This window comes from Clytia hemisphaerica, unplaced genomic scaffold, assembly GCF_902728285.1.
Source record: "Clytia hemisphaerica strain Z4C2 unplaced genomic scaffold, Clytia hemisphaerica genome assembly, whole genome shotgun sequence".
Taxonomy (NCBI): Eukaryota; Metazoa; Cnidaria; class Hydrozoa; order Leptothecata; family Clytiidae; genus Clytia; species Clytia hemisphaerica.
This window is the reverse complement of record NW_027103638.1, coordinates 1,773,998-1,800,279: the sequence shown is the minus strand read 5'-3', so window position 1 is coordinate 1,800,279 and position 26,282 is coordinate 1,773,998. Positions and strand designations below refer to the sequence as shown.

At 34.1% G+C, this 26,282-nt stretch overlaps 1 protein-coding gene across 1 annotated transcript; it reads left to right on the top strand.

The window, feature by feature from the left end:
- Positions 1-15,622: 15,622 nt before the first annotated feature.
- Positions 15,623-19,281, top strand: LOC136802804 (uncharacterized). Its single transcript, XM_067059569.1, has 2 exons — positions 15,623-15,975; positions 18,255-19,281. Exons 1-2 carry the CDS (start codon positions 15,657-15,659, stop codon positions 18,710-18,712), a joined length of 777 nt encoding a protein of 258 aa, XP_066915670.1. The 5' UTR covers positions 15,623-15,656; the 3' UTR covers positions 18,713-19,281.
- Positions 19,282-26,282: the final 7,001 nt, after the last annotated feature.

The following is a 26,282-nucleotide window of genomic DNA, read 5'->3' as shown; positions in this document are numbered from 1 at the left end:
GTCTCAAGTTCACTTTTAACGCCCCCTCCCCCTCGGGTGTTACAAACGTAAAGATATTGATGGATAATTGATGGACAAACATTGGTACTGACAATGAAGTATTTAGCTTCAAAAAGAACTTCTGTTCATAATAGCCGACGACGTTCTTAATTTTGACTAGTACTAGAAGTATTAAAAGCTTGGTTGTTAGTGATGGGGATAAGAAAACAACCTGTTCTATAAAAACAGTATTGTTTTTTAGCGCTCCCTTCACTAAGTAGCCTCATGCAGGAAATTCGTTAACAAACAGCGGTTATGCTGAGCTCAAATCCAAATTTCCATCGAGAAGAGGAAAACATTGTTGTGAGAGATTTATTTTCTAACAAATACACATATCGCACAGTCACTGGCTAATGTAATAAAAGTCTTGCCTACAAAAGGGGGATTGTAGGGGTTCGAAATACAAAATTTTTACTAAATCTCGGAATCCCGAAAATTGAGAAAAATTATAACACCGTCACACCGGTTTGTAGAAGTTAAAAAAAAAAAAAAAAAAAAAAAAAGGGCTCTGTCCTAGGGCCTCTACTTTTTCTAATATATATAAATGACATTCCTGAAGCCATTCTGAATAGCGAAACAAACCTCTTTGCTGACGACACCTGTCTTCTCTCTTCCGATTCGAATCTAAATTCACTTGAGACGAAAGTGAATTCTGACTTAATCAGACTCTCCTCTTGGCTTCGTGCCAACAAAATCTCTCTTAATACTACAAAAACTGAGGTTATCCTGTTTAGAAGTAAAAATAAACCTGTACCATATACAATGAATCTCAATCTTGATGGGCATGTCTTGAAATTTTCGAAATGTGTCAAATATCTTGGTCTTTTTCTCGATGAATGTCTAGCGTGGAATTTCCATTTTGATCATTTATCCGCAAAATTTAGAAGGTCAAATGGCATTTTATCCAAACTGCGTCACTTTGTTCCACAGACCATTCTTAAAACTTTATACTATGCTATTTTTCACTCTCATTTGTCATACGCAATAATTGTATGGGGGCAAAGTCTCACTCAAAACTCTAGAATAGGCAAACTTCAAAAAAGATGCGTGCGCATCTTGACTTTTTCAGATTTTAATGCAGAATCTGCTCCTCTTTTCAATAACCTGGATATTCCAACTTTGCCACATACTGTAACAAAGTTCAATATCCGACTCGTACATCAAACTCTCACTAGTCTTTCTCCTGAAGCTGTTACGAACATTTTAAACTTCAAAACTCTGTCTCATAATTATCTTACTAGAAATAACGAACTGAAACTTTTGGAGCGCCCAAAAGCCAAAACATTAAACTATGGATTGAAATCGATTAAGTACCAATCTCTTTTAAACTGGAACCAGCTAATATTACATACTAAAATCGATCTACAACCATTATCTGGATATATGATCAAAAAAAAGATAAGCGAGTTCCTTCAAAATTGACCTCTTGCATACCAGAAAAATGAAAGTCCATATAGATATAAAAATACTCTAATTTGATTTATTAAAACAAAAGATTACTTATATAACTATATTTTTTTTGTCGATAGTTACGTTGAGTTTTTTTTTTTTTACTTTGTTATTTGGAATATTGAAATATTGTTACTATAATAGTTATATCAACCCCACAGAAAAAAAATCTGCGTCCAGGTAGCCATTCCATATGATTAGACGGAAACGTCTATTGGATGGACTCCTGGCCTGCATCCCCTCCCCTAATTTATACAAACTTAAATATGTAAATTTTTAATGATATGCAGGCGAATAAATAAGTTTTTGAATTTGAAAATACCGAAATATTGACCAAAAATAAGGGCTAAAAAATCACCGTTTGATTTCAAAATACTGTTTTCCCGTCTCATTTTTGTCAAATCCCGTAATACCGTACTAAAAAAGGGCCAATCCCGTCACACCGTAAAAGTACAAACTCCCCCCCCCCCTACAAAAAAAGCAATCTCACCTTTCAAGATAAACTAAATCAGTCATTAAAGAACAGCGAACAAAAAGAAAGGTAGATGCATTTATGTTCATCGTAGAATGATTTCAAAATGAGTTTATCTTTTGACGTCAAATCTTTTTTCAAAGTTGACGTCATTGATTTGTTCATCAACATACTACTATCCCATATCACGAAACAGATTTCAATTTTACAGTGTACCCTCGTCTTTCTCCATTATAGCCTCATCATCAAAAGCTACCATAAAAATTCTCGTTTAATGCTTCTGTCTGTCTGTCTTTCAGCTTGATTTTTATACAACGGCGAAAAAATGAACTCAAAGAAAGTTTTACCAATAATCTTAATGACTGAAGAACAAATCCGCATAATTTATTATAAATACTGGTTGTTAGTGATGGGGAACTGAATACAACCATTTCAATATAAACAGGCTATAAAACAGTTTTCCGTCACTAAGAAACCTTATGATCCGTAACAAAATACAAAATACCTCTTAGACGACTAACAAACAGTAAGGTGTAATCTTACGAGCGAAATCTTCAACAGTTTGCTAAATAAATAGAATATTTAGGAATTTGTACATCCAATGGTCTATGAATATAAAACAATGGATTAACTTAATTCGTTGATACCATTGCATTGTATTCATAAATCAAAACGGATAGTGACAGAAAGACGTTTGATCTAGTCCAGTGTACTTAACCACCAATGTTTTAAGTCCTCTCCACCTCATTGAAAACGATTTTTAAAAAGTGAAATTTCAATCAAAATTTAGTCTAGATCTACACTACTAATTAACATCAGTTTTACTCAAAAGCTTCTTTTTACAGTAGTAGAAAAAACCTACCTAGAAGTTTGTTTACTTTTTAAGTGTGTGAATTCCAACTTCCGGTATGGATTTCTTTCTTTTTTTACTTTGAGGCAGGATTGCTCCAACGTTTTGTGTTAAAAGAATAGTGGTCTGGAAATCGAGAATAATCATATTTCATTTTTTTCCACGTCAAATATTAAATTGTTTCAAAATTAATGTCATAATTTGAGAAAATATTTTTCCCTTCAAAGAGCACCCGAGGCAAAATCATTGCTCAGACTTCTATTGGAGACGATAAATATTGTATTATTTCTTTTCGCTTGGATTTTAGGATTTTTTTTAGGATTCGAGTTTTGATCCAAGAATTAGTTCTCATTTAACACAGACCAAAAACAGCGATTAACGTGAGGGAAGGAAGATTTTCTATTCAAAACTTTTCGCCCGTTGGTATATCATGGCCCTATCACTTTCAAAGTGGAGCCGTGGAAGTACTTTTTAAGATTTAGCGGATTAAGCGGATTACTAAATTTGAGTCTCTTTAATTCGAACCTCTACAACTCGAATGCCTCCTTAACTCGAACAAGTTTTTCTAGTCCCTTATGTTACTCAGTCCCTTATGTTAACAGTTAATCTGTTTCCAAGAGCCCCTTGAAACATAAAAAATTCAAGAACATACCATTACTTGAGGATAGAAATCATCAACTTTGTCCCACTTTCTTTGAAAAGAAGTAGGTGCCCATCAGATTTTCTAGGAACGACCTTTTCCTTAAAACTATCTGTTTCCCCGCTCCTGCTGATAACGTCATCAGAGAGAAACAGATCAATATTTCTAGGAGATGACATAATAAATTGGGAAACAGATATCTGTTTCCAAAAAGATGATATTGCATTGGAAACAGCTCGAACTTTCTTGGGGAAAACGGATATCAATCACAAAAAGCAAGGGAAACAGATGAAAATTTCCAGGAGAGGGAAACGGATATCCTATTCCTTATAAGCTTGGGAGAACAGATTAAAATTTTTATTTCTGAAAATTGTGGAAACAGACCAAATTTTCTAGGGAAGATACTTTGATATTAGAAATTTAGGTTTTGAGGAAAAACAGATCTTCATTTCTAGGAATAAGATTTTTGAAACTTTTGTCCAACAGATCAAATTTTCCAGGAAGGATATGCCTGGGAAACAGATGTTTAAAAAACGGTCCTCGCTGGATGGTTTCGTAGATGTTCATGACTTCTATCCCTCATTATAATCTAACTTGTAATTTCAATGTGCATCTCACACGTCCAATGAACCAAACATTACTTCTCATTAGAGCCATTAAAACAACAAAATTCAAGAACATATCATTACTTGGTGATAGAAATCATCAACGTTGTCCCACTTTCTTTGAAAAGAAGTAGGTGCTCATGACTTCTATCCTTTAGTATAATCTAACTTGTGATTTCAATGACCATCTCACACGTCCAATGAACCAAATATTACTTTTCATTAGAGCCCTAAAAACAACGACATTCAAGAACATATCATTACTTGGGGATAGAAATCATCAACGTTGTCCCACTTTCTTTGAAAAGAAGTAGATGTTCATGACTTCTATCCATCAGTATAATCTAACTTGTAATTTCAATGTCCATCTCACACGTCCAATGAACCGAACATTACTTCTCACTAGAGCCCTTAAAACAACAAAATTTAAGAACATGTCATTACTTGTGGATAGAAATCATCTACTTTGTCCCACTTTCTTTGAAAAGAAGTAGGTGCCCATGACTTCTATCCTTTAGTATAATCTAACTTGTGATTTCAATGTCCATCTCACACGTCCAATGAACCGAACATTACTTCTCATTAGAGCCCTTAAAACAACAACATTCAAGAACATTTCATTACTTGGGGATAGAAATCATCAACGTTGTCCCACTTTCTTTGAAAAGAAGTAGGTGCCCATGACTTCTATCCCTTAGTATAATCTAACTTGTGATTTCGATGTCCGTCTCACACGTCCAATGAACCGAACATTACTTCTCCCAGTTAATTTATGGATGCGATCTACCACAAGTCAGTTTGACATCTTGAGAATATTTACCCATGGTACACATCATTAAAACCATAAAACTATCATACTGCGTTCTAAATATACAGGAGTTGAACAAAAATGGGCGTAGTTGTATGTTATCAACATTGTCTGCTTCAAAGGCCTGGTCTACAGGTCTACAGTTTACCTGTAATGATCATAGAGCAATCGGAATCTACTTGGAAATTAGTATTTTTTTATACAAGTAAAAGCAGGAGGGGAGGCATATATATCGTTCATTTATTCATAAAGGAGGCTCCATCAAGGGGCCAAATAGAAAGAATGCGATGAATTTGATACTTTTCTCGATGAAGGAGAATTTCAAAGAAGCTAGTGTGAGCAAAGCGAGAAAAAAATTTGAGATTTTTTGTTTTAAATAATTTTATTCAGCAAATTGTCGAAGAACTTTATTGCGAGCGAAGCACGTGAAAAAAATTGCAAGCAATGGCTCGTGATCTTTGATACCGATAGTTGATAAAAAATACCGAAATACCGACATAAGGTTTGATTAGAGGAAAAGGAACGAGCAAAAGTGTTTATAACAAAAGTCACCTTAATGATCGCATACAAACAATCCTTCTGGTTCTTCCGTTCCAACTGATCTAGTAGTTTACAATATTTTAGCCTTGTTAGGTAGCATCATGTTCTACGCCTTTCTTGACGAGCTCACATCTCACACCTTTTATAACTTCTATTCCTTATGTTAACAGATATGCTATGTTATTCCATTTCCATGTTATTGGAAACTTTTTTTTTCTTTTTTTTTTGAGGTCAAATAATTAATTGTTCAAAATTGACGTAACTGAGAGTCGTGTCATAAAAACTTTTCTGTTGAAGCAAACCAGTAATTTTAGAGAAGGTTAGATAAAAAGTGGGAAAGGTTGAAAATTCACCTTTAGCCTTCATCCAAAATGGTGCTTCATGCTTCTTTGCCTAATGTTCGGTATTAACATTTCCTTCAAACTGAATAACTAGCTTGGGAGTACTAGGGTTGAGAGGGTGTGCTGCCCGGACTTTCGACCAAAAAGAGGAAAAATCGGTAAATTTTGTGAATTTTAAGACCAAAGTTCAATGTTTTTAGAGACACAAAATAGAATTCCTATTTTCCGACCCTTAATGGGACTTTAGAAGTCCAAAAAAGGTACCCTTAAGGGTGGCACATATTACCCGTACCCTCAAATTGCCTAGGTACCCCCGGGGCAGGCGATGTTATTGTCCGTAAAGCTTTATGGGCGCGCGGTAAAATATGACGCAGACGGTTGAAGCTGTTTATGGTTGGAGAACAGTGCGGGGATGATGAATCATGCAAAAGCTACTCCGGAGAGAACGGCTCCCGTTTAACTTCTAATCTTCATAATAAATGAAGAAGGGTTTAGACAAGATAGATCGGAGACGTATTAAGATTCTCATTCAGCTTCAAATCTTTCGCCGACGGATCGAAAGAGACAATCTTTCGGTTCACTTCTGCCATAATGAATATAATATAGACCCAAAGCAATGACATTTAGACAAAAATGGTGGAAGATGGGCGCCCATTCGCCAGGCCTTGGCACTGAGTTGGTTAGATTAGATCTTCTTAGATGAAACTCATCTTACAGCATAAAGTCATAGGACAGGGGTATTCAACAGTAAGAGAATACAAAGGTTCCACCAGGAGAACAAACCAATTACAGGTAACCAAAGTTGAGAAAAGACCTTATCAAGAGTGATAGATTCGGTGAAAGGAATTTAAAGTTTCTTGAACTGTGAGTAACTGTAAGCAAATAAAAGTCTTTCCAAGCTGTACTTTGTAAAGATAGTTCATATACAAAATAAGATTGTATGAGCTATTGTATGAGATTGTATGATTATAAGTTCACTTGGCAAGTGAACATTCCTTCGCCCGGGTCAACCCATGCCATGTGAGGGGAATTGGGTAGTCAGTTCAAGGTGCTGATGGGACGCTCATTAGTAAGCGTCTATAGTTGCGAAAATAGGCCTCTAAAGCCTCCTGCAACTCAACCAAATAGAAAACAAATAGAAATAGAGCAATTTTACCACACAATGATTACAGACGTTAGGACATCGCCAAAATTGCTTTGACCCTCTTTGACGTCTATGCAAAGATTTTAATTGCCAACATTCTGCCCTTTTTTGTCTACTCTAAAAATTAGAATAAGCAGGGCAGGAAGTCGGTTGTCTAAACTAGAGCCAATTATCAAATAATTCTAAGTTGTCTTGGAAATTAAAAAAAAATAAATGGTCACTTACCAGAAAAATTTCATAAGATCTTCATCGATGATGTCAACTGAATATACCAAATCTGAAAAATTGGAATTTGGAAAACAACTCTAAACAACTTTTTTGACGTCAAATAAATTTCATCTAAAGCTGCCACGTCAATGATATTAAAAGATTAATTGACATGGTTGAGACCTAGTCCCGGGGGGGGTACTTAGGCAAAAATAGGTGCTGGGTATGTGCGGACGGTAAGGGTCGGGGTTTTCACCTTTCAAAGTCTCTCTAAGGGTTACAAAAATCAGGAAATTTCAAAGTAGTCTCTCTAACGGTGGGAAAAATCACGATTTTTAGAAAAAAAATTTGATTTTCAGAGAAAAAATTACAAAAAGTCTCACTAAGGGTAGGAAATTTTTGAAAATCAGAGAAAATTTTTCGAAAAAGTCTCTCTAAGGGTCACTTTTTCACTAAAATTTGGTCTCTCTAAGGGTCGGTTTTCGGAGGTCCCGTCAGCACATACCCCTCATTCACCAACCCTAGTACCCCCCCGGGGACCTAGTTTAGAGAAATGTTAGAAACTTCATATTAGCTACTGACCCGTTTGTGTAATTAAGGCATATTTTTACAGTGTTCTTTACAGCTTATTGCTAGATCTATTGTTATACTTATCCATTTGTAAAAAGTTTCTGGAATGTCTTTTATAATATATAGGGCAATATACGATTGGAGTTGAAACAAATATGTTATTTTCGTTTGATATACGAATTAGAAAATAAATATCATTTATATTATACATGTCATCCAACTAATATTTAACCTCGAATCACTGACTGAAATACAACACAACTAATCATTATTACGGGAGTCTACAATAGAGCTGAACAAGAAAATAAATGTAATGAACATGTCAATTTCTTCTAAACGTAAATTTCCCAAAGGTTAATTAATGCAAAGGAGAGTCAGAACTGAAATAATTTCTATTCCAGAAAAATTCTTATCACATCTTTAATTGGTAATAGAAAATAAGAATCGAAAACGCTTCTTTTGAAAGGAAGGACTAATTTTCTTACTTCTATCAGCAAAAAAAGGCTTCGCAACATCGACATTGAAAATACTAAATGTAAATCATCCTTCATGGAATTTTCAGATGAAAGTTTTTCATTTGAAGGAAAATTTCTTCGTCAAATTCCATCATTGCTCAGATCCTATCCAAGATCACTGTACATATTTCAAATCGATCATGTCTGTAATGGAGCTTAGAATGCCGAAACCTCTTCACAAAACGAACAAGTTAGGCTTTCCTTGGCTTCATTGCAAGCGATTTTAGAAAATATGAAAAGTTAACTGTCCTTTGACTTTTTCAAAGTTAAAATCACTGACTGAAGTACAACTAATCACTATTTCTGATGTCTTCAATAGAACAAAACAAGAAAATGTTTGTTATGAACAGGGCAATTTCTTCTACAGCTATATCGCAAACAATTTTAATGAATGGACAAACAAGATTATTACCATGTATTTTACATGTCATCAAAGTAATGTGTAACCTCGAATCACTGACTAAAATACAACACAACTAATCGTTATATCTGATGTCTTCAATAGAACAAAACAGAAAAATGAATGTAATAAACATGTCAATTTCTCCTAAAGCTCTATCGTAAACAATTTAACAAATAGACAAACTAGATGACTACCTAAGATATATTTTACATGTCATCCAAATAATGTGGTCAACAAATCACTGGTTGTATAGGTAGATTCTCTATTAATAAATTAACCTGGCAGCATAATAAAGCTTTCTCTATAACCACAAAAATACTTCTAGATTAAAAATCGTAGTAAGACTTGAACATCACAAAGACAAATACAAAGGAAAGTCAGAACTGAAATAATTTTTAGTCCAGAAAATTTCTTATCAAATCTTCAATTGGTGATGGGAAACAAGAATCAAACGTTTCTTTTGAAAAGAAAGATTGATTTTCTCATTTCTATCAGCTAAAAAATGCTTCGCATCATTGCACATTTAAAATACTGAATGTAGATCGTCCATCGCATCATGGAATTTTCAGATGAAAGTTTTTGCTATGAAGGAAAATCTCTTCGTAAAAATTCCATCATTGTTCAGATTTTATCCTAGATCACTGTACATATTTCAAATCGACCATGTCTGTAATGGAGCTTAGAAGCCAAACTTTTTCACAAAACAAACAAGTTAGGCTTTCCTTGGCTTCATTGCAAACGATTTTAGAAAACATGAAAAAAGTTCTCTTAATATATTCATCATGTCAGCTCTAGCCCTAACTTATATTTTACCTCGAATTACCTGACTGAAATACAGCACAAATTTATTTCAGATGTATGTAATAGACCTGAACAAGAAAATAAATGCAATGAACATGTCAATTTCTTCTAAAGCTTTATCGCAAACAATTTAATAAATAGACAAACTATATGACTACCATGCATGTATTTTACATGTAATCGTAGGATGGGTTATTTTTTCTTCTTTGGAACGCCTTCAAAGAGAGCAATTAATCGTTAATTGCATCCTTTAGAGAGCAATTAATCGTTAATCACTCTTCAATGACGCACCAATGTTTACAAAATTGATTTTAATGTTTTTTCTTGCATCTTTTTATCGACCGTTTCAATTGCATTCGAAATTCATTTTGTGAGAAAGAAAATCTTTAAGCAAACAAGACGACTCAGAGTCGAAAATTTCGCAAAGTATTTGATTATAGTGGGGGCCACTATGTCGCGAAAAAGCTTCTCGTGTGCAGCAGCTAGTGTAAAGGGATTTTGTGATTGAATATTGTTCCTTGAATGTAGAAGATCAAAATTTGAGAGGTGGGGCCGGGTGTGACCACCCGTTGCCATGGAAACTGACGTCATTAATTACTATGCCAACCAAAATATAAAGTCGTCAAAATTGAAAACATTAATTGTGTAAAACCCTTCTTTAGTTTTTCTTTGACATCTCATAACACATTCAGTGATTGATCGTGGTCCTTTGATTTCTTCCGATTCTTCCAAAGACGAACCAACAAGATTTGTGATTTCGTAAGATACATAACAGACGATAATGCACAATTGGCATAACAATAGTAGTAATGCAGTTGGCAAGGCATACATCTTACTTCGTCTTTAAAAATTTGAAAAAATATCCAAACTTTGAACTTTTTATATTTAGAAACAGTTGTTTTTTCTTTCATTGACTTTGTTTTGAATTAATTCAAACGTCAATTACTTTTTAATAGTTGAATTAAAATCAAAGAGAACTTGTATGACTATGTTATGGACAAGTAAAATAAAATTTAATCTATTTTCGCCGAATTTATCAATTCATTATTAGTAGGGGGCCACGTCTAGGGTCCCGTGACATCTTTTTTAAAGGATGCCCAAAGAACAGTATATTATAAGATATTTTTGAGAGGGAGGACGTGGATTAGGCCAGGGAAAACTTTTTTATTACCAAAATAGTGACGACATAGGCAAAACTGCAAGGGGAAATGAGGGGTTGAAAAATTATTGATTTTCAAAAGTCAAAATAAACGTATAATAATAATTGAAAAATAAAAAAAATTATTGGTATCATTGGAAAGAGCATGAAATTCTGAGCAAAAAAAATGTATTCCACCAACTCTCTGACTAAAACACACAAAGAATTACAGCCAATATTAAATACATAATTGAAATAAGATGGGGTTTATTTGTTCAGGCTGGATTCCTCAAGTAATCATAATGGTACACAATGTTTTTGCGTTGTTATAATTATTCTGATAATCATAAAAGTGATGACGTCATCACAAAGTTTCACAATTATCGCTGACCAATGAAAAAGTACTATTCAATAAAATAGCAATTAAAGTTGAACGAATGAAGATTTTTCAATTCTATTTTGAATTTCTAAAAGCCAAAAAGAATATCTTTAACACATTTGCCGGTTTTGAACATACTAATAAAATTGACGTTTAAAATCAATGCAGAAAATGAGCAAAGTTTTTCAAAAAACAATGACGTCATTTTTGATGACGTCAGCAGTTTTTGAAATTTTTTTAAATATTTTTTAAAATTTATTATTGATACCTAAAACCTGTCAAAATTTGAAGTCAGTTGGATGCCTAGATCAAAAGTTATGATAAATTTAAGATTTTGGGATTTTACAGTGTTAAAAATTTTTTTCAGTGAGCTATTCGCAAAAGAGTGCCAGCCTGGTGGAAAACACCCCCCCTGATAAAAATAGGGTTAAACCGAGGTGATGTTATACTTTAACCGGATTAAATTTCGCGAATAAGCCAGAAAACAGCTGAAAATAGCCATTTTTTGCCATAAATGGAGACTTGGAACTAGTTTCTCCGCCAAAAATACAATTTTAAAAGTTTTGTGGTGGATTTAATTTCTCGCGAAAATTAATCCGATTAAAGTATTCAACGAGGCGAAGCCGAGTTGAATATACATCACCGATGGTTAATAAATCCAATAACCAACAAAAACCTATTGAATATTGTTTAAACAAACACCTAGATGAAAAAACAAAACAAAAATTATATAAATAGATTTACATAAAACACTCCCATAATCAAACGTTCGAATATTTTTTTAAATAATTTTCTTAATTACTTTAAGTCATAAAATCTGTTCATGAAATTGACAATAGATTTATTCTTTTTTAGGAAGAATGCAGAATAGAATATGGAATACAAAATAGGAAAGGAAAACATTAAGTAGTAAAGTCAGTAAAGTCCGCCTAATAACACTAGACAGTGTTTTTTTTACAATCACTTTTGTGTATTTAATAATAATGGATGAAAAGAAAAGGTTCTCCTTTCACTGTCGTTAACGATTATTCAGAAACGTCACTTTGATATTCAAAGTCTGGTGATTTTAAGTGTAATGTCAATATGCGCTGCACCGTATCCATCATAACGTCGTTTGACACTTTCATCCAGTACGTCTTTCATTTGGAACACGTCACCGTGTGGCGATCCATTATTATCATCTCCAAAGTCATCCCACTCCCAAACAGTGCCTAGAGCTGTTAAATTTCCTGCATGAGCAAACTCGTTGGTTTCCTGGAAAATATGAGTATTGGTAATAGTATGCGTTGCACCATTTGGGACGTTCAAATAATTGGGTTTCCACAAATGCCACATCACGACGTTTTGGTTCAAATCGAAAAATTTTTTTGAAAGCGGTACCTGCAAAGAACCTATTGCAGTGTTATCCTTAGTAGTAGTATCCTTTTTTTAGCAAACTTGATAATTTGCTTTTTAATAATCGTACTTACGAAATTAAGGTTTTCAGAGCAGAGAATTTTTGAAAAATCTTAAAAAGTTCAAATCATAAGTGTATAAAAAAAACACTTTTGAATTAAAAATAATTCAATTGAATACCGTTCTATCCAGTTATTTACAGCGGTTTATTTCAAGTGAATTGATTAAAACCGAATGAACAATGTCAAGAAACATCAATAGAAAATACGAAAAGAAATGTGAAAGGTGTTAATCGAATTGGCATACCGGATAAGTGGGATGGGGGAACCTGGGAACCTAAAGTGGGAACCTAAATGAACACCGGAAAAGTGGGATGGGGGAACCTAAGTGGGAACCTAAATGAACACCGGAAAAGTGGGATGGGGGAACCTAAGTGGGAACCTAAATGAACACCGGAAAAGTGGGATGGGGGAACCTAAGTGGGAACCTAAATGAACACCGGAAAAGTGGGATGGGGGAACCTAAGTGGGAACCTAAGTTGTTTAATTATTAATAGAATTGGAATATTTTTCTTTAAAAACTAAAAATTACGGTTCGCAAACAATAATGTTGAAAATAAAACAAAGGGAATTTATTTATTCAATTAGCTCAAAAATGTTTATTTATCAGCAGTTTTATAGTGCATCTTTTTGAAAGGTTCTTTTTAGTAAATTGACTTAATTGACTTTAAACTTTAAACCGTCATATCTTCAAATCTAGAAGGAAATAGAAGTTCGTTCATAGCTCGATGGATAACTTAGAGCCTCTTCTTTCTTTTGCACGGATCTATAATTTGCTTGAATACAGAATCTAGTAAAACATTATTTATGATCTAGTTTTTGTTCACTCTTGATGCAATACACATTGTTTTTTATTAGCAGATCCAATTTTCGGGTCAGGTCTGGGGTCGCTTAGCATTTAACGGATTCTAGCTCGTTTTTCTTTCTGTACCAACCAAACAGTACAGCGTGTGAATACACTTCATTAATTAAAAATGTTTGATAGTAAAATAGAACATATTGCACGGCTTGCCACGTTTCAATACACATAAGCATAGATCCACGGCGGGGGGGGGCACTCAAGGTAAACGACCTACCGTACGTGCGGCCCTTTTTTCCAAGCTTCCCAAAGTACACTGTAAGGGTGGAAATGAGCAAAAATGAGAATAAGTGCACTCTAAGGGTTTAAAATTTGGTCAAAGCCAGTCCGGCTTTTAGAATTTCATCCGAACAAGTGTCATGTTTTAACACTGGGTAAATTTTGGAACATCAAATAATGTCCATCCCTATCAGGATCTGTTCTAGAACATGTTGACCAAGAAAAAGATCTAGGAGTGATAATCGATAGTGACCTGACCTTTGAAGCCCATATATTCAGTAAAATCAAGAAAGCTAACTCTATCGTTGGCTTGATTAGCAGGAGCTTCGAATTTCTCTCACCAGATATGTTTCGCACGCTTTTCATTGCATTTGTCAGACCCCATTTGGAATATGAACATGTAGTATGGTCTCCAAGGCTAATCAAACATATCAATGTAATCGAGGGCGTCCAACGAAGAGCTACAAGGCTAGTTAGTTGCTATAGAAACTACTCATACGAAGATCGGCTACGACAATCATCAATCTACCTAGCCTAAAGACCAGGCGGCAAGTTGGTGATATGGTGGAAGTTTTCAAGAACCTCCACATTTATGACGAGTCTATAAGATCAGAGAAATTTACTCCTCGAACACGACCACGACGTCAGCATGATTACGAGCTTCAAAGGAACTTTGCCGGCTAGTTCGAAACACGGGTCACGGGTCACGGGTTACGGGGCACGGGGTACGGGTCACGGGTCACGGGGCACGGAGCATACAATTTACAGACAGGAAAAAATATAACGATATCATGATGTATAATTCATAACACGTACTACATAACACATATAATAGTACTAAAACTACTAGTATAGTATGTCTGAAACAATTATATACGAATAGTATTATCATAAAATTTTTTTAAATAATATGTCACCCACAAATTTTGACAAAATAATATTGAATGACAAAAATATTGTCAAAATCATGAAATATAAGGCCTCTGAACCAATTTACAGCAAAATGTTTTTTCATACTCAATAGGATGCTAATCATGTGACTGGATATAGATTGACATGTTTTAAAACGATTAAATGCTGCAAGATAGTGGTTTTAGAGATATGAGTATAATTACGTCATTTTTATTAAAAATTCATAATGGTAGGAGGAAAATATTGACACATTTATAAAATACCATCATTTCTACGTTATTATCCATTAAAATTATATTCATACTCAAGGTGATGGAGGGGATATAATAAGATATGATTTAACAATAGCCGTATTATCATTTTCTTGAGAAAGCTCGCTTTTCAGGCGATGGGAATTGTAATATGTATATTACTTAAGTATAACATATAACATTTAATAACACTAAAAGTGTATTATTGATAATATAAGCTTATTATATGTATGTAATATGTTGCGGTGTTTTCTAGTCTGCATTATACACGACGCAAACTTCGAAAGCACGTGGAAAGCACGTGGTTAGGTTTTAGCGTTTTAAATAGTCACACGTGTATAAAATACCTTAAAATTGATTTTTTCGATAATTTTTAGTGTTTTTAAAACATTTTCTGTTTGAATTACTTTGATCTGAGCTGCCCCGTCAGCCCGTGCCCCGTGATCCGTGCCCCGTAACCCGGACCCGTGACCCGTGACCCGTGTTTCGAACTAGCCGGAACTTTGCTAATGACGGTATGAGAGGCTACCAAAGCAACTCTCTTTTTTACAGAAGTGTGAAACCTTGGAATGATCTAGAAGAAGATATTGTTGAAGCACCATCCTTACAAGTCTTCAAAGAGCGTTTGATAAAAGAAAGGGAGAAAAAACTTTATAAAATGTAAAATCAAAAGTTCTGTTTCACAGGAGGTCAATAGACGTGCGAAATATATTGCTATAAAAAAAAAAATAAAAAAAAAAAATAAAAAAAATAAAAAATTAGGTTCCCACTTAGGTTCCCCCATCCCACTTTTCCGGTGTTCATTTAGGTTCCCACTTAGGTTCCCCCATCCCACTTTTCCGGTGTTCATTTAGGTTCCCACTTAGGTTCCCCCATCCCACTTTTCAGGTGTTCATTTAGGTTCCCACTTAGGTTCCCCCATCCCACTTTTCAGGTGTTCATTTAGGTTCCCACTTTAGGTTCCCAGGTTCCCCCATCCCACTTATCCGGTATGCCAATCGAATTTGCATTCAAAGGAGGAAATCTGGAGAATAAAAGTTAGAACTATTGAAATCAACCGATGCCTATCATTGAATTTTTGGAATTCAAGATGTATCTTTTACTCAATGTGGCCATCTTTTCTTGGGAAATTTTCCTTGCAGTTTGTAGTAGTAAGTCTTATAAAGTTGAAAACTTTGGAAACTCAAACTTGATCGATTCAGAAGAAATCAGAGGACCACGATCAATCACTGAATGTGTTATGAGATGTCAAAGAAAAACTAAAGAAGGATTTTACACAAATGACAACAAATGTTTTTGTCATAATGGCGTTGTTGAAAACCAAGGGGGTGAAAGTGGAAGTTCGACAAAAGAAGTGGAGGTCCACGAGGCTGAGAATGGTAAGAAAATAAAATGATAGTGAACTCTCACTAGAAATTTAAAAATACGATTTTTTTTCGATTCGATTAATCTTTCTATATTCGGAGTTTGCAACTGGAGTAAATTGTCTTAAGAGTTAGTTCATGTAATGTTTCCAGCTCACCCAAATAGAGACTAATACGCATGCGTAATATGTCGTTCTTTTAGACCACAAGTAGTTAATTCCCGTGACAATCAAAGAGGAATGAATCTCTAGAGGTGCTTTCGGTCGGGGTTGTGGACGGCGAAATATGAAATTTGTCGTTCTTTAAAAATTTGTCGTTCTTTAAAAATTTGTCGTTCTTTTTGTCGCTTTTTAATAGTTATTTGTCGTTCTTTTTAGATGATCTGGAAACGTTAGATGAACAGTCTCTAAATCTCTTAATAAACTTTTTCATAAATTACGCCACGAACATCACTTGCCTCGTATTAAAACCATTACCTTAGTGATTATGTCCCTTGAGACATTTAAAGTGACTTTTTTATAAATAGTAAGTAGTTTTAATAAAATCCGCTGGGAGTTAATCACCATAGCAATAATTTCAAAACGAGGCAAGTGATGTTCGTGACGTAATTTTATGAAAAGGTCTATTGTCTTAAATATTTTCTAATGCTTCAACTACAGGGTGTCCCTAATAAAAGTATCGAGTTTGAACATGCGATTGAGTAGAAAGTTTTAAGTGTGTATTCACAAAATTGTATTTTAAGCTCTCCCTCTTTTTTCTTTGTCATTACGTAACAATAAAAACATACTCTGCCTGTTTGCAAATGCAACGAAATTACGATCATGAGAAAAACGCAACAATTAAAACATGTTTGTAAAGAATCGTATGTAAAACTATGAAAATAATAAAAATGGAATGTATGGAACAATAAAAAAGTAAAACGCACGAGGGAATTTGAATTGTAAAAGGGCTATTGATTAATTTATAAGTTGTAACTACCTTTTGTAATGAGCCTATATGATGGAGAACGTTCTTATATTTTAGCGATAACACACACAAACTTTTTTACTCAATCGCATGTTCAAACTCGATACTTTTATTAGGGACACCCTGTATAGTGCTAAAGGAACCCTTAACGCCCTTAAAGATTACACTCTAAAGGCCTTAATGGTTACACGTTTTTCTATAAGAACATCCAAAATTTTTGAATCTTTCAGATGTTCTCAACTTTTTGAGTTTTATAAAGCCAAGAAATTTTCTTGAAATGTTCTTATTTTCACCATTTTGTGAGTGTTTTTATGCAATTTCCTTAGAGCTCAAAACATAATGGAATCATACTTAAAAAAATTAGTGCTGTTGTTCTCTAAAAATTTAAACCCAATTCGTTTGAAAATTCTGTGAAAATAATTATTAAAATGGTCATTCTTCGCAACGGCATGACGTCAGAACTGGGGTACAACGGAACACTTACTAAAGATTAATTATGTGTTTTCAGTAAACATAATCATTTACTAGTAGCGAGTTAAATCAAAGTGTTTGTTTTACCCTCGAAATTATTAATTCTGGTTGAAAAAGATGTCACATGACTTTCCGTGGCAAAGAATAGGAATCTAACAGAATTGACCTCAATTTGAATGCGAGCTATCTGTAAATTCATAAATTATTCAGTTTAACTGTTGTCGCCTTCTTCGCAAACTTCACCCATAAATTTTTAAAATGTTTAGACATTATTTTGTTTATCTCAAAAAATACATACTTTTTAAAGATATACTCTTAGGTTCCAAATAAACGGGCCCCCCCGCTTGTTAATTTTTCGAAAATTTACCAACCCCCCCGGACCTTATTAGGAACCCCCGTTTATTAATCTCTAAGAACATTTTCAGCTGTCAAAGAGAAGGCCCCTTATTTTGCTCTAAATAGCCTGATTTTAGCCTATTTTTACCTTATTTTTGGGTTTCAGAAGTACAATTTCCAGCCCCCCCCCCCCGGCAATTAGGCCCCCCCGTTAATTAATATCTAGAAAATGTTCCAACCCCCCCCCGTTATTCGAACCCCCTCCCCCCCCCCCCGTTTATTTGGAACCTAAGAGTACCAGTTATCCGTCTGCCTAAAGCTGATTAAATTTTGCGTGGAATAATTTCATGATTTTTGCGGATTTTGGCCCTTTTCACAGGAAATTTTGCCAAAACCCCTAGGAAAATGGAAGAAACTAGATGAAAAGGCTGATTCGCGAACTTTAATCCACGACAAAATTCTAGTTTCTCAATTCGCGTTGGATATGAAGTATAGTATACACATTCATTTTTCGTTCATAGGAGTAATCCTTCTGCAAACGTACCAATTATTCTTTCAATTGGAGATCTGGTCAACAAACGACAATGCAGGTAACAACGACAATGGGTTCTATGAACCATACGGTCAAATCTATCTTAAAATTGGGGATTTCAGCGTCAACCAAGATGTTGATATGTGGAATATTGCTAGAGCTAATCACCTCTATATCACTAATGGAGAGTCTTATTTTGTCAATCGCACAATCACTTTCATGGAGTTTAGCGATTTTGACCAGATCGGTAATATTACAGTACACGGCCAAGTTTGGGAATATGATCCATCCAGTGCTGATGATAACATTGGTAAACCTGATGGAGATCTTTACCAGGCCAAATATATTTTCAATCAAGGTGTCGAACGGCGTTATTATGGTAAAAGTACAGATTCCTACTACATTAGAATCAAAATGAGCTTATCTAAGTTGCCGATGAAAAATTGAATGGTGCACCTGTTTATTTTTTAATGTTTTTATTTTTATTTTTCTCAACAACAACAAGTTACTGGACAAAAGAATAAAAACATCAATGAACGCTGAAATTATCATATAGTGTTATTATCAACATGAAAAGTATAAGCAATCTGATTGGCTAAAAACGCGAATGCACGAATGCACAAATGCTGTATTTCATACTATACCGTAAAAATACAAGACCGCGCTCGAAAAAGGGGTCTGGTAAGCAAGAGATCGTATTTTGAACTTGCTTGTTGTATCTTTTAACGAAATATTTATTCTCAGAAATAAATATATGACAAAAAAGTTGTCAAATATGTTTTGATCTTTTTATGAGCATTCGAATAATTTTGAACTCGAAAAATATATTCCATATTGTAGTCTGTACCGCGTGATAACTATTTCTTATATATTATTTATAATATTTTAAAATTAAGGTCGGAATGTATATATAGTATTTGTAAGTATTATAAATTTAGGGGAATGAACCGGGTGCGCCACAAAAAAGTTTCTCTCTTTAAAACTAATTTTCTAGTAATCTAAAAATTTTGAAAGAACCATTCCTATTTCATTGGAAAGAAGAAACTTTTTTATTTAATTGAGCATAACTTTTGATCTAATGAATCGAATTTAATAAATGACCCATCAAAATTTAAGTTTATCTTTCTCCTTTCCAATGAAAAAGGAACGGTTTTTTAAAAATTTTTAGATTTCGAGAAAATTAGTTTTAAAGAGAGAAACTTTTTTGTGGTGCACCCGGTATATATACACTCAAAAATGCCAAAAAATAAGAACAATTTAAGAACAGTGGAGAGGCTGAAGTTAGAGATCTATAGCAAAAAGAATCACTGGTTTCTAAAATCTTCTAAAAAGTAAAGTAAATAGCCAAAACTTGTTTTTTACCTAATAAAAGAACAGTATAAGAACAATTCAAGGCTCAAAGTGCCAAAAAAATAAGAACAGCCGAGCCTCAGCAAAAATATACCGGTTCTTATAAAAAAAAAGTGTAATATGTGTAAGTATGTATAAATTTAAGGGAATGTATAGTATATGCAAGTATGTATAAATTTAAGGGAATGTATAGATAGCATATGCAAGTATGTATAAAATTAAAGGAATGTACATATAGTCTTTTCTGTTTGATTTTTTCAGTTTTTGTGTGATTTTTTCTATTTGTGTTTGTGATGGTGTTTGTTACAAATGTTTGTTTCACCTGTAGTGTATGTGGGATAGTTGTTACAGTGTGTCTTTTTACCCTTTTGTACTGTATTTTGTTGTAGTGTCTGTTTTTGTTTGGAAGCTGCTGGTCGGTTCCGTTATGTTTTCTGAAGGCGACTGAGTGTGGGCCCTTAAACACGTGGAAAGTCACTATGCCAGTCACAAGTCTGGGACTTCGGGTTTGTGTTGTGTGTATGCATGTTTTTTTTTTGCTTTTTTTTTTGTTTTTTTATATACTCTTCATTTGGAAGTTTTGGATAAGGTTTTTCTTTCACATACCACTATTTAAATTCCCTTTGACTTTTTGCTAAATTTCCCTCTGTTTCGGAATGATTTATAAATTAAAAAATTAAAAATACCAAAAAAATCGTAAATATACATAATTAACAAAAATATTCTTCACTTTTTCGGCTTGATATTTTGTAGTCAAGAAGACTTGAAAACAACTATATATACTTGAAAACTTAAAGACAACCGTCGAAACGTCGTACACTACGTGTTTTTATGTTCATTAATTTGAAAACTGAGTTATTTTAGATTTAGTAATCTGTTTTTACTAATTTGAGCCTTGATTTGCTTAAAATTGGACCATGAAAAACGCCTTATTTCCTTAATATCTCATGATATATTAATTTTCAGATATAGGTTGTGATCTTTTTCTTCATCCTTTTTTCATGCTCTTTCGAATGGAACAAAAATTTTAACGTCAAAAAAGTCAAAATAATTGACGTCAAATATTTTTTTTATTTTTTTTTTAGATTGATTGACGTAAATGAATTTATTTACGTCAAATATCATTTTTTAACTTTTTAAGTGTCAATGCCTTAAATTTTTCTACTTGAATTTTTGCAATTTAGATATTTGTTTATTCCTGAAATATTCCTCAATCCTACGACTGAGCCTTCTCTAATCCTGCTAAGTATCCATCCATCTGGGTTTACAATCGAGCCTTCCCCTTCCTGCGAACGATCGCCACGTAGGCTTATCAACCAAAGTTTACAATTTAGCAAAAATTGACTTTTCATACAAGAGACACCAGTCAGACACCCTGGAACTTCAAAATTTCGTGGGTTAGGTCTTTGATTGTCCGAGCCCATAAAATTTGTTCCAATCAAGAACTTTTCAAAAACCAAATCAAAATAATCCAAAAATATCTTTCTTGGAACGGCTACCCCTCACATGTCAGTAGTCGCCTAATAAAACGTCAAGTTGACAAATTGAATCTCCCACCGTTTGAGAAGAATGATAATGATGAAACTGACCCGACCAAAATCTTTTTGAAAATTCCTTACCTGGGAAACGACGGTGAAAATCTGGTCAAAACTCTTATACGCAAGTTGAAAAGATACCTAAAAAATGATGTAAAATTGATAGTTCGTTACCAATCAACGAAGTTATCTATGTTTTGTCCGGCTAAGGATAAGGTCTTGGGTGAGCATAAAGCAAATGTTATTTATGAAATTAATTGCCCAGGCTGTGGAGAGAAGTATATCGGTAAAACGGATAGATGTTTTAGAACCCGAATGCTTGAGCATGGGAGAAGGGCAGATCAACGAATGCATCGACACTTAAAACTTTGTGATAAATTCCATGACGTTACAAACTTTTTTGCTCTCACTCGGTTGTTTGATAATTCCGACGGGATCGACCATAAAGAACATATGATTAATGCAGTATTGAATAACTGTACAATTTTAGACATGAATGATAATTGGTCACAATTATCTTTTTTAGAGGCATTTTATATTAAGAAATTTCGGCCTAAAATTAATGACGGTTTAAAAGCTTCAAAAGAGCTTCAATTGTTTGGATAGGCCCCTGACAATTGATTACTCTCTTTGTTTCTTTTAAACCGTTATTCTTTTTAATCGCACGATGGGTTATTTTTTCTTATTTGGCACGCCCTCGAAGAGAGCAATTAATCGTTAATTGCATCCTGTAGAGAGCAATTAATGGTTAATCACACTCTTCAATGCCGCGCCAATGTTTACAAAATTGATTTTAATGTTTTTTTTTACATTTTTTTTGCATCGAACGTTTTAATTGCATTCGAAATTTATTTTGTGAGAAAGAAAATCAATAAACAACAATAAAAGAAAGACACAAAGAGAAGAGGAAAATATAAAACTCTCAGTGTAATTTCTGTAATTTACTTTCCTAACTGGGAAAAAGTAGTGAAAGCCATTGTGCGATTAGCTCGTAATCACATAATAGCTCGTACAATTCAAAAATTGCACTCGTGATTTTTTTGTTTCGAATTTTCCTCGTCCTTTCGGACTCGGAAAATTAATAACAAAAAAATCACTCGTGCAATTATATTCGAATTGCACTCGTTATCATGTGATTACATATACATATCAATTTTATTATTTCATTCCCTTGTGCATAGTTTTATTTAATCTCATTAATTTTTTTAATTACGATTTTTATTACCTGCTGTACTGATTTTTAGAATAAATTGTAGCATTTGAAATGTTTTTAGTATATGGTTGAAAATGATGACATAAAGATCGTCGAAATATTCCAACAACATCGACTCTATTTTCTTGTTGTTTTTTATTTAAAAATCCAAGGAAATATTTATTTTTGGGTTATGCTTCTTTTTATACTTTTTGAAATTGTCTGGCACTGTTGGATTTTGGACAGAGATACATATAAGACATATAACTCAAACCATGAAATATTAATGAAAAAATCTTCGACAACTAAAAATGTGTCACTGTTCTAATCAATGAAAACTTTGTTAGGTTCTTATTCAAAATGTCTGAAAAATGACAGTTTCCATGGAACGCCAAAATGGTCAAAACCTTTTTATTTTTCACGAAATATCTCGAACTGTAACGTGCTAAAGCACTGGGCTCAACTTCAGTATACGTGTGAAAGTGAAAGGCCCAATTGTAAACACTTTTTTTAAAATGGCAATGGGTACTAGGGATAAGAGAAGGCCGATTGTAAACCCGTGGTGAATGGAGAAGGCTAAGTCTTAAACCCATAGGGTGATGAGTAATCAGGACTAGGGAAGACTTAAAATTGTAATCCAAAAGTGATGGTTACTCGGAATAAGACAGAGCTAAATTGTAAACTTTGGTTGATAAGCCTACGTGGCGATCGTTCGCAGGAAGGGGAAGGCTCGATTGTAAACCCAGATGGATGGATACTTAGCAGGATTAGAGAAGGCTCAGTCGTAGGATTGAGGAATATTTCAGGAATAAACAAATATCTAAATTGCAAAAATTCAAGTAGAAAAATTTAAGGCATTGACACTTAAAAAGTTAAAAAATGATATTTGACGTCAATAAATTCATTTACGTCAATCAATCTAAAAAAAAATAAAAAAAATATTTGACGTCAATTATTTTGACTTTTTTGACGTTAAAATTTTTGTTCCATTCGAAAGAGCATGAAAAACTGATGAAGAAAAAGACCTATATCTGAAAATGAATATATCATGAGATATTAAGGAAATAAGGCAAAATGACGTCATGAAACGATGACGTCATCGAAAAATAAAGATTTGTTAAAATTCAAAAATTTTAGTTTTTTGTGGAAAGAATACCTTCCAGTGGTGAACATAAAATATTATTACGAAAAAGTCAGAAAATCCTTTTTAAGAAGTGTATTAGCCAAAATTGATATTTTTAAATTTTGCCTTTAATAATGTGCTGGCTGGGCGTACTCCCAAGCTCCAACCTTCGACAGGCAAAAGTTGAAAATATCAACAAGCTGCTGCACACGGGAAGACATAGTCGCCTCTACTATTATTCATAAATGAAATAATCATATTAAACGACTGGGGAATGCAAGGGTTGAAGAATGTCAATCGGACCTCTAACAGAGAATAAAGTTACCCTTACAGAGACAAGGCCAAAAAGTGACTCTTAGAGCACATTTTCAAAAAATGTTCTAACCTTCTAGAGATTTTTTTGACTTTTCAAGTTCGTACCTTAAATAATTCCGAGACTTGGGAAGGTTAAAAACAGAACCTTAGCATCAGCATATACCTGGTATATACCTATTTATGCCCAAGTACACCCCCACCACCTTCACCATTAAAAGAATGCAATAAATAGAACGGGGCTAGAGCTATATTGTCACCCAAATGTGAACTGTCTGTGAACTGTGTGGCCAAGTTACATTCCAATATCATACCAATATCTTTGACTATTTACAAAAATATTAAAATGCACAAATTTTGAAAATTACATGAATATTTTAAATTTGATGGAAATTAATTTAAATTTTTAAGGCCAATTTTTTTTCTGCAAAAATGTTTTACCTTTAAGCTACTGCTACTTTGTTACTGTTGTTACTTGCCATGCATCCATATCATTGAGACGTGGAGTTACATATTTTTTGAGAATTTATTGATTGACTAGTAGGAAATCGATTTTGGAGCAGGTCGATCAAATTTGATTGACTTCCATTTCTTTTTTTGATGAATAACCAATCAATTTGTTTCGATATTCGATAGGTAATGAAGCCCATTAGAAATTTTTGAGTATTGATCATTAATTGGGTTTGAATGATAGCATAAAACTATCAAATACCTATCAATTACTGTACGTTGGTCTAATGTCAACATCCCCCTTCTAATTTCAACTATTATTCCTATCTCTAAAGAAGGGTGTCGGAATTAGAAGAGGGATGTCGACATTAGACCAACTTACGGTACTAGAACCTATCAATATCCAGTCAATTGATTTGTTTTCGATGTTTCATTGATAGAAAATAAATCAATTGTTTTGAGTGGGAGTCTGGCACTGTATAAAAAAGTTTGTCTTTGAGTTATATATCTGATCAATCAAAACTCAAATCCATTGTATATACAGTATTCAATCAATTTTACAGTAAGATTTTGATATAGACTTCAACAACAGTCTTGCCGTTTTCCCTCGCATCCATTTGGGTTGACCGGGTGAAGGCTCGTACACTTTCCAAGTGAACCTCTGTGAGTGGGAATCCTAAACTTTGACGCCTGCTTAGCAATCGGTTGGCAAATGATATCATACTCCAGGATGCATCGTCTCTTATTTTCCCCCTATTTTCTACTTTCCTATCTTCTATCCTGATTTTCTATCTTTCTCAAGTGTTTCTAACTGTTTTCTAAGTATTTTTCTGAAATTTGCCCGTACCGGTGAAACAGCTCTCCCACCCAGGCTCGAACCACCAAATGCAAGCAACCTTGGCTTGCAATCCCAATGCTTAACCGCTTGCGCCAACGAGACACGGCAGAAAGCTGTCATTCACAAATACTTATAGCGTGTAATTTACAGACCCTAACTAAGAAAGCTCCCAACCCTACCGGCCTTCGGCCTTACTCTCGAGCTCCAACCCTAACCCTAACCCTAACCCTAACTGATAATAACCGAACCCCCGTCTAGGTCCGCGGATTGGAAAATTTCACTTGCATCCTGGAGTATGATATCGTTTGCCAACCGTAGCAATCAAGGTAACAATCGATGACTAATCGATAAATAATCGATGGATTGGATGATATCGTTTGATTTCAATAATTGATACATGATAGACAGAATCGATAATATTTCACGGGAAGCTCGATTGGCTATCAATTGTATTTGTGATCCATTTTCCATCGATTTATTCTTAAGATGTTCGATTGATCACAATTGACAGCCGATTGAGTCCAATCGATTAAAAAACTAATCTATTATCAGTTAGAATAGTCTCGATTATTGAAATCAATCTAAATCCAATCAATCGGTTGGTTACCAATTAGTCATCGATTGATATTGAGCCTGGAAAATGACAATTAACACATCGCACCTACTCTAGCTAGCATAAGGTAACTTCTCTATCACTTATAGATTGACACCCCCTGCTATAAATTCTTCTGTGAAATACTTAGTAAATGATAATACTTAGTAAATGATAATCTGTCTTACAACACAACTTAATCAAATATCAACATTCATAATTAATAAATCAAATATCATAATTCTACTTGTAAAAATGATCATACCTGTCTGTGTTGTCTGTATTATTGGGCTTTTCCAGAAAAAAATCGTGCACCCCCTGTTGAGGAGGTCCATTTCCGTTCCAAGGGGGTAAGGTTTGAAATGCAGTGGAATTCCATAAGGGTAGACGAAAATCCGTCAAAAATAAGCGGAATTCCAAGGGGGTAATGATTGAAAATTTGTAAAAATTCGGAATTCCAGAGGGATATGATCCTAAAATTGCCTGGAATTCCAAGGGGGTAGGTCACAAAAGGTTGGACCTCCTCAACAGGGGGTGCACGGTTTTTTTCTGGAAAAGCCCATTGTTGTTGTCTGTATTATTGTTGTTGTGTGTAGTGATGTTCAAGAGCAACTCTAATTGTATG

Coding starts and splice junctions, on each gene's coding strand:
- LOC136802804 (XM_067059569.1), top strand. CDS start 15,657: ATGCCTATCATTGAATTTTTGGAATTCAAGATGTATCTTTTACTCAAT. Junction 15,976..18,254: donor GGTCCACGAGGCTGAGAATG/GTAAGAAAATAA, acceptor TTTCGTTCATAG/GAGTAATCCTTCTGCAAACG.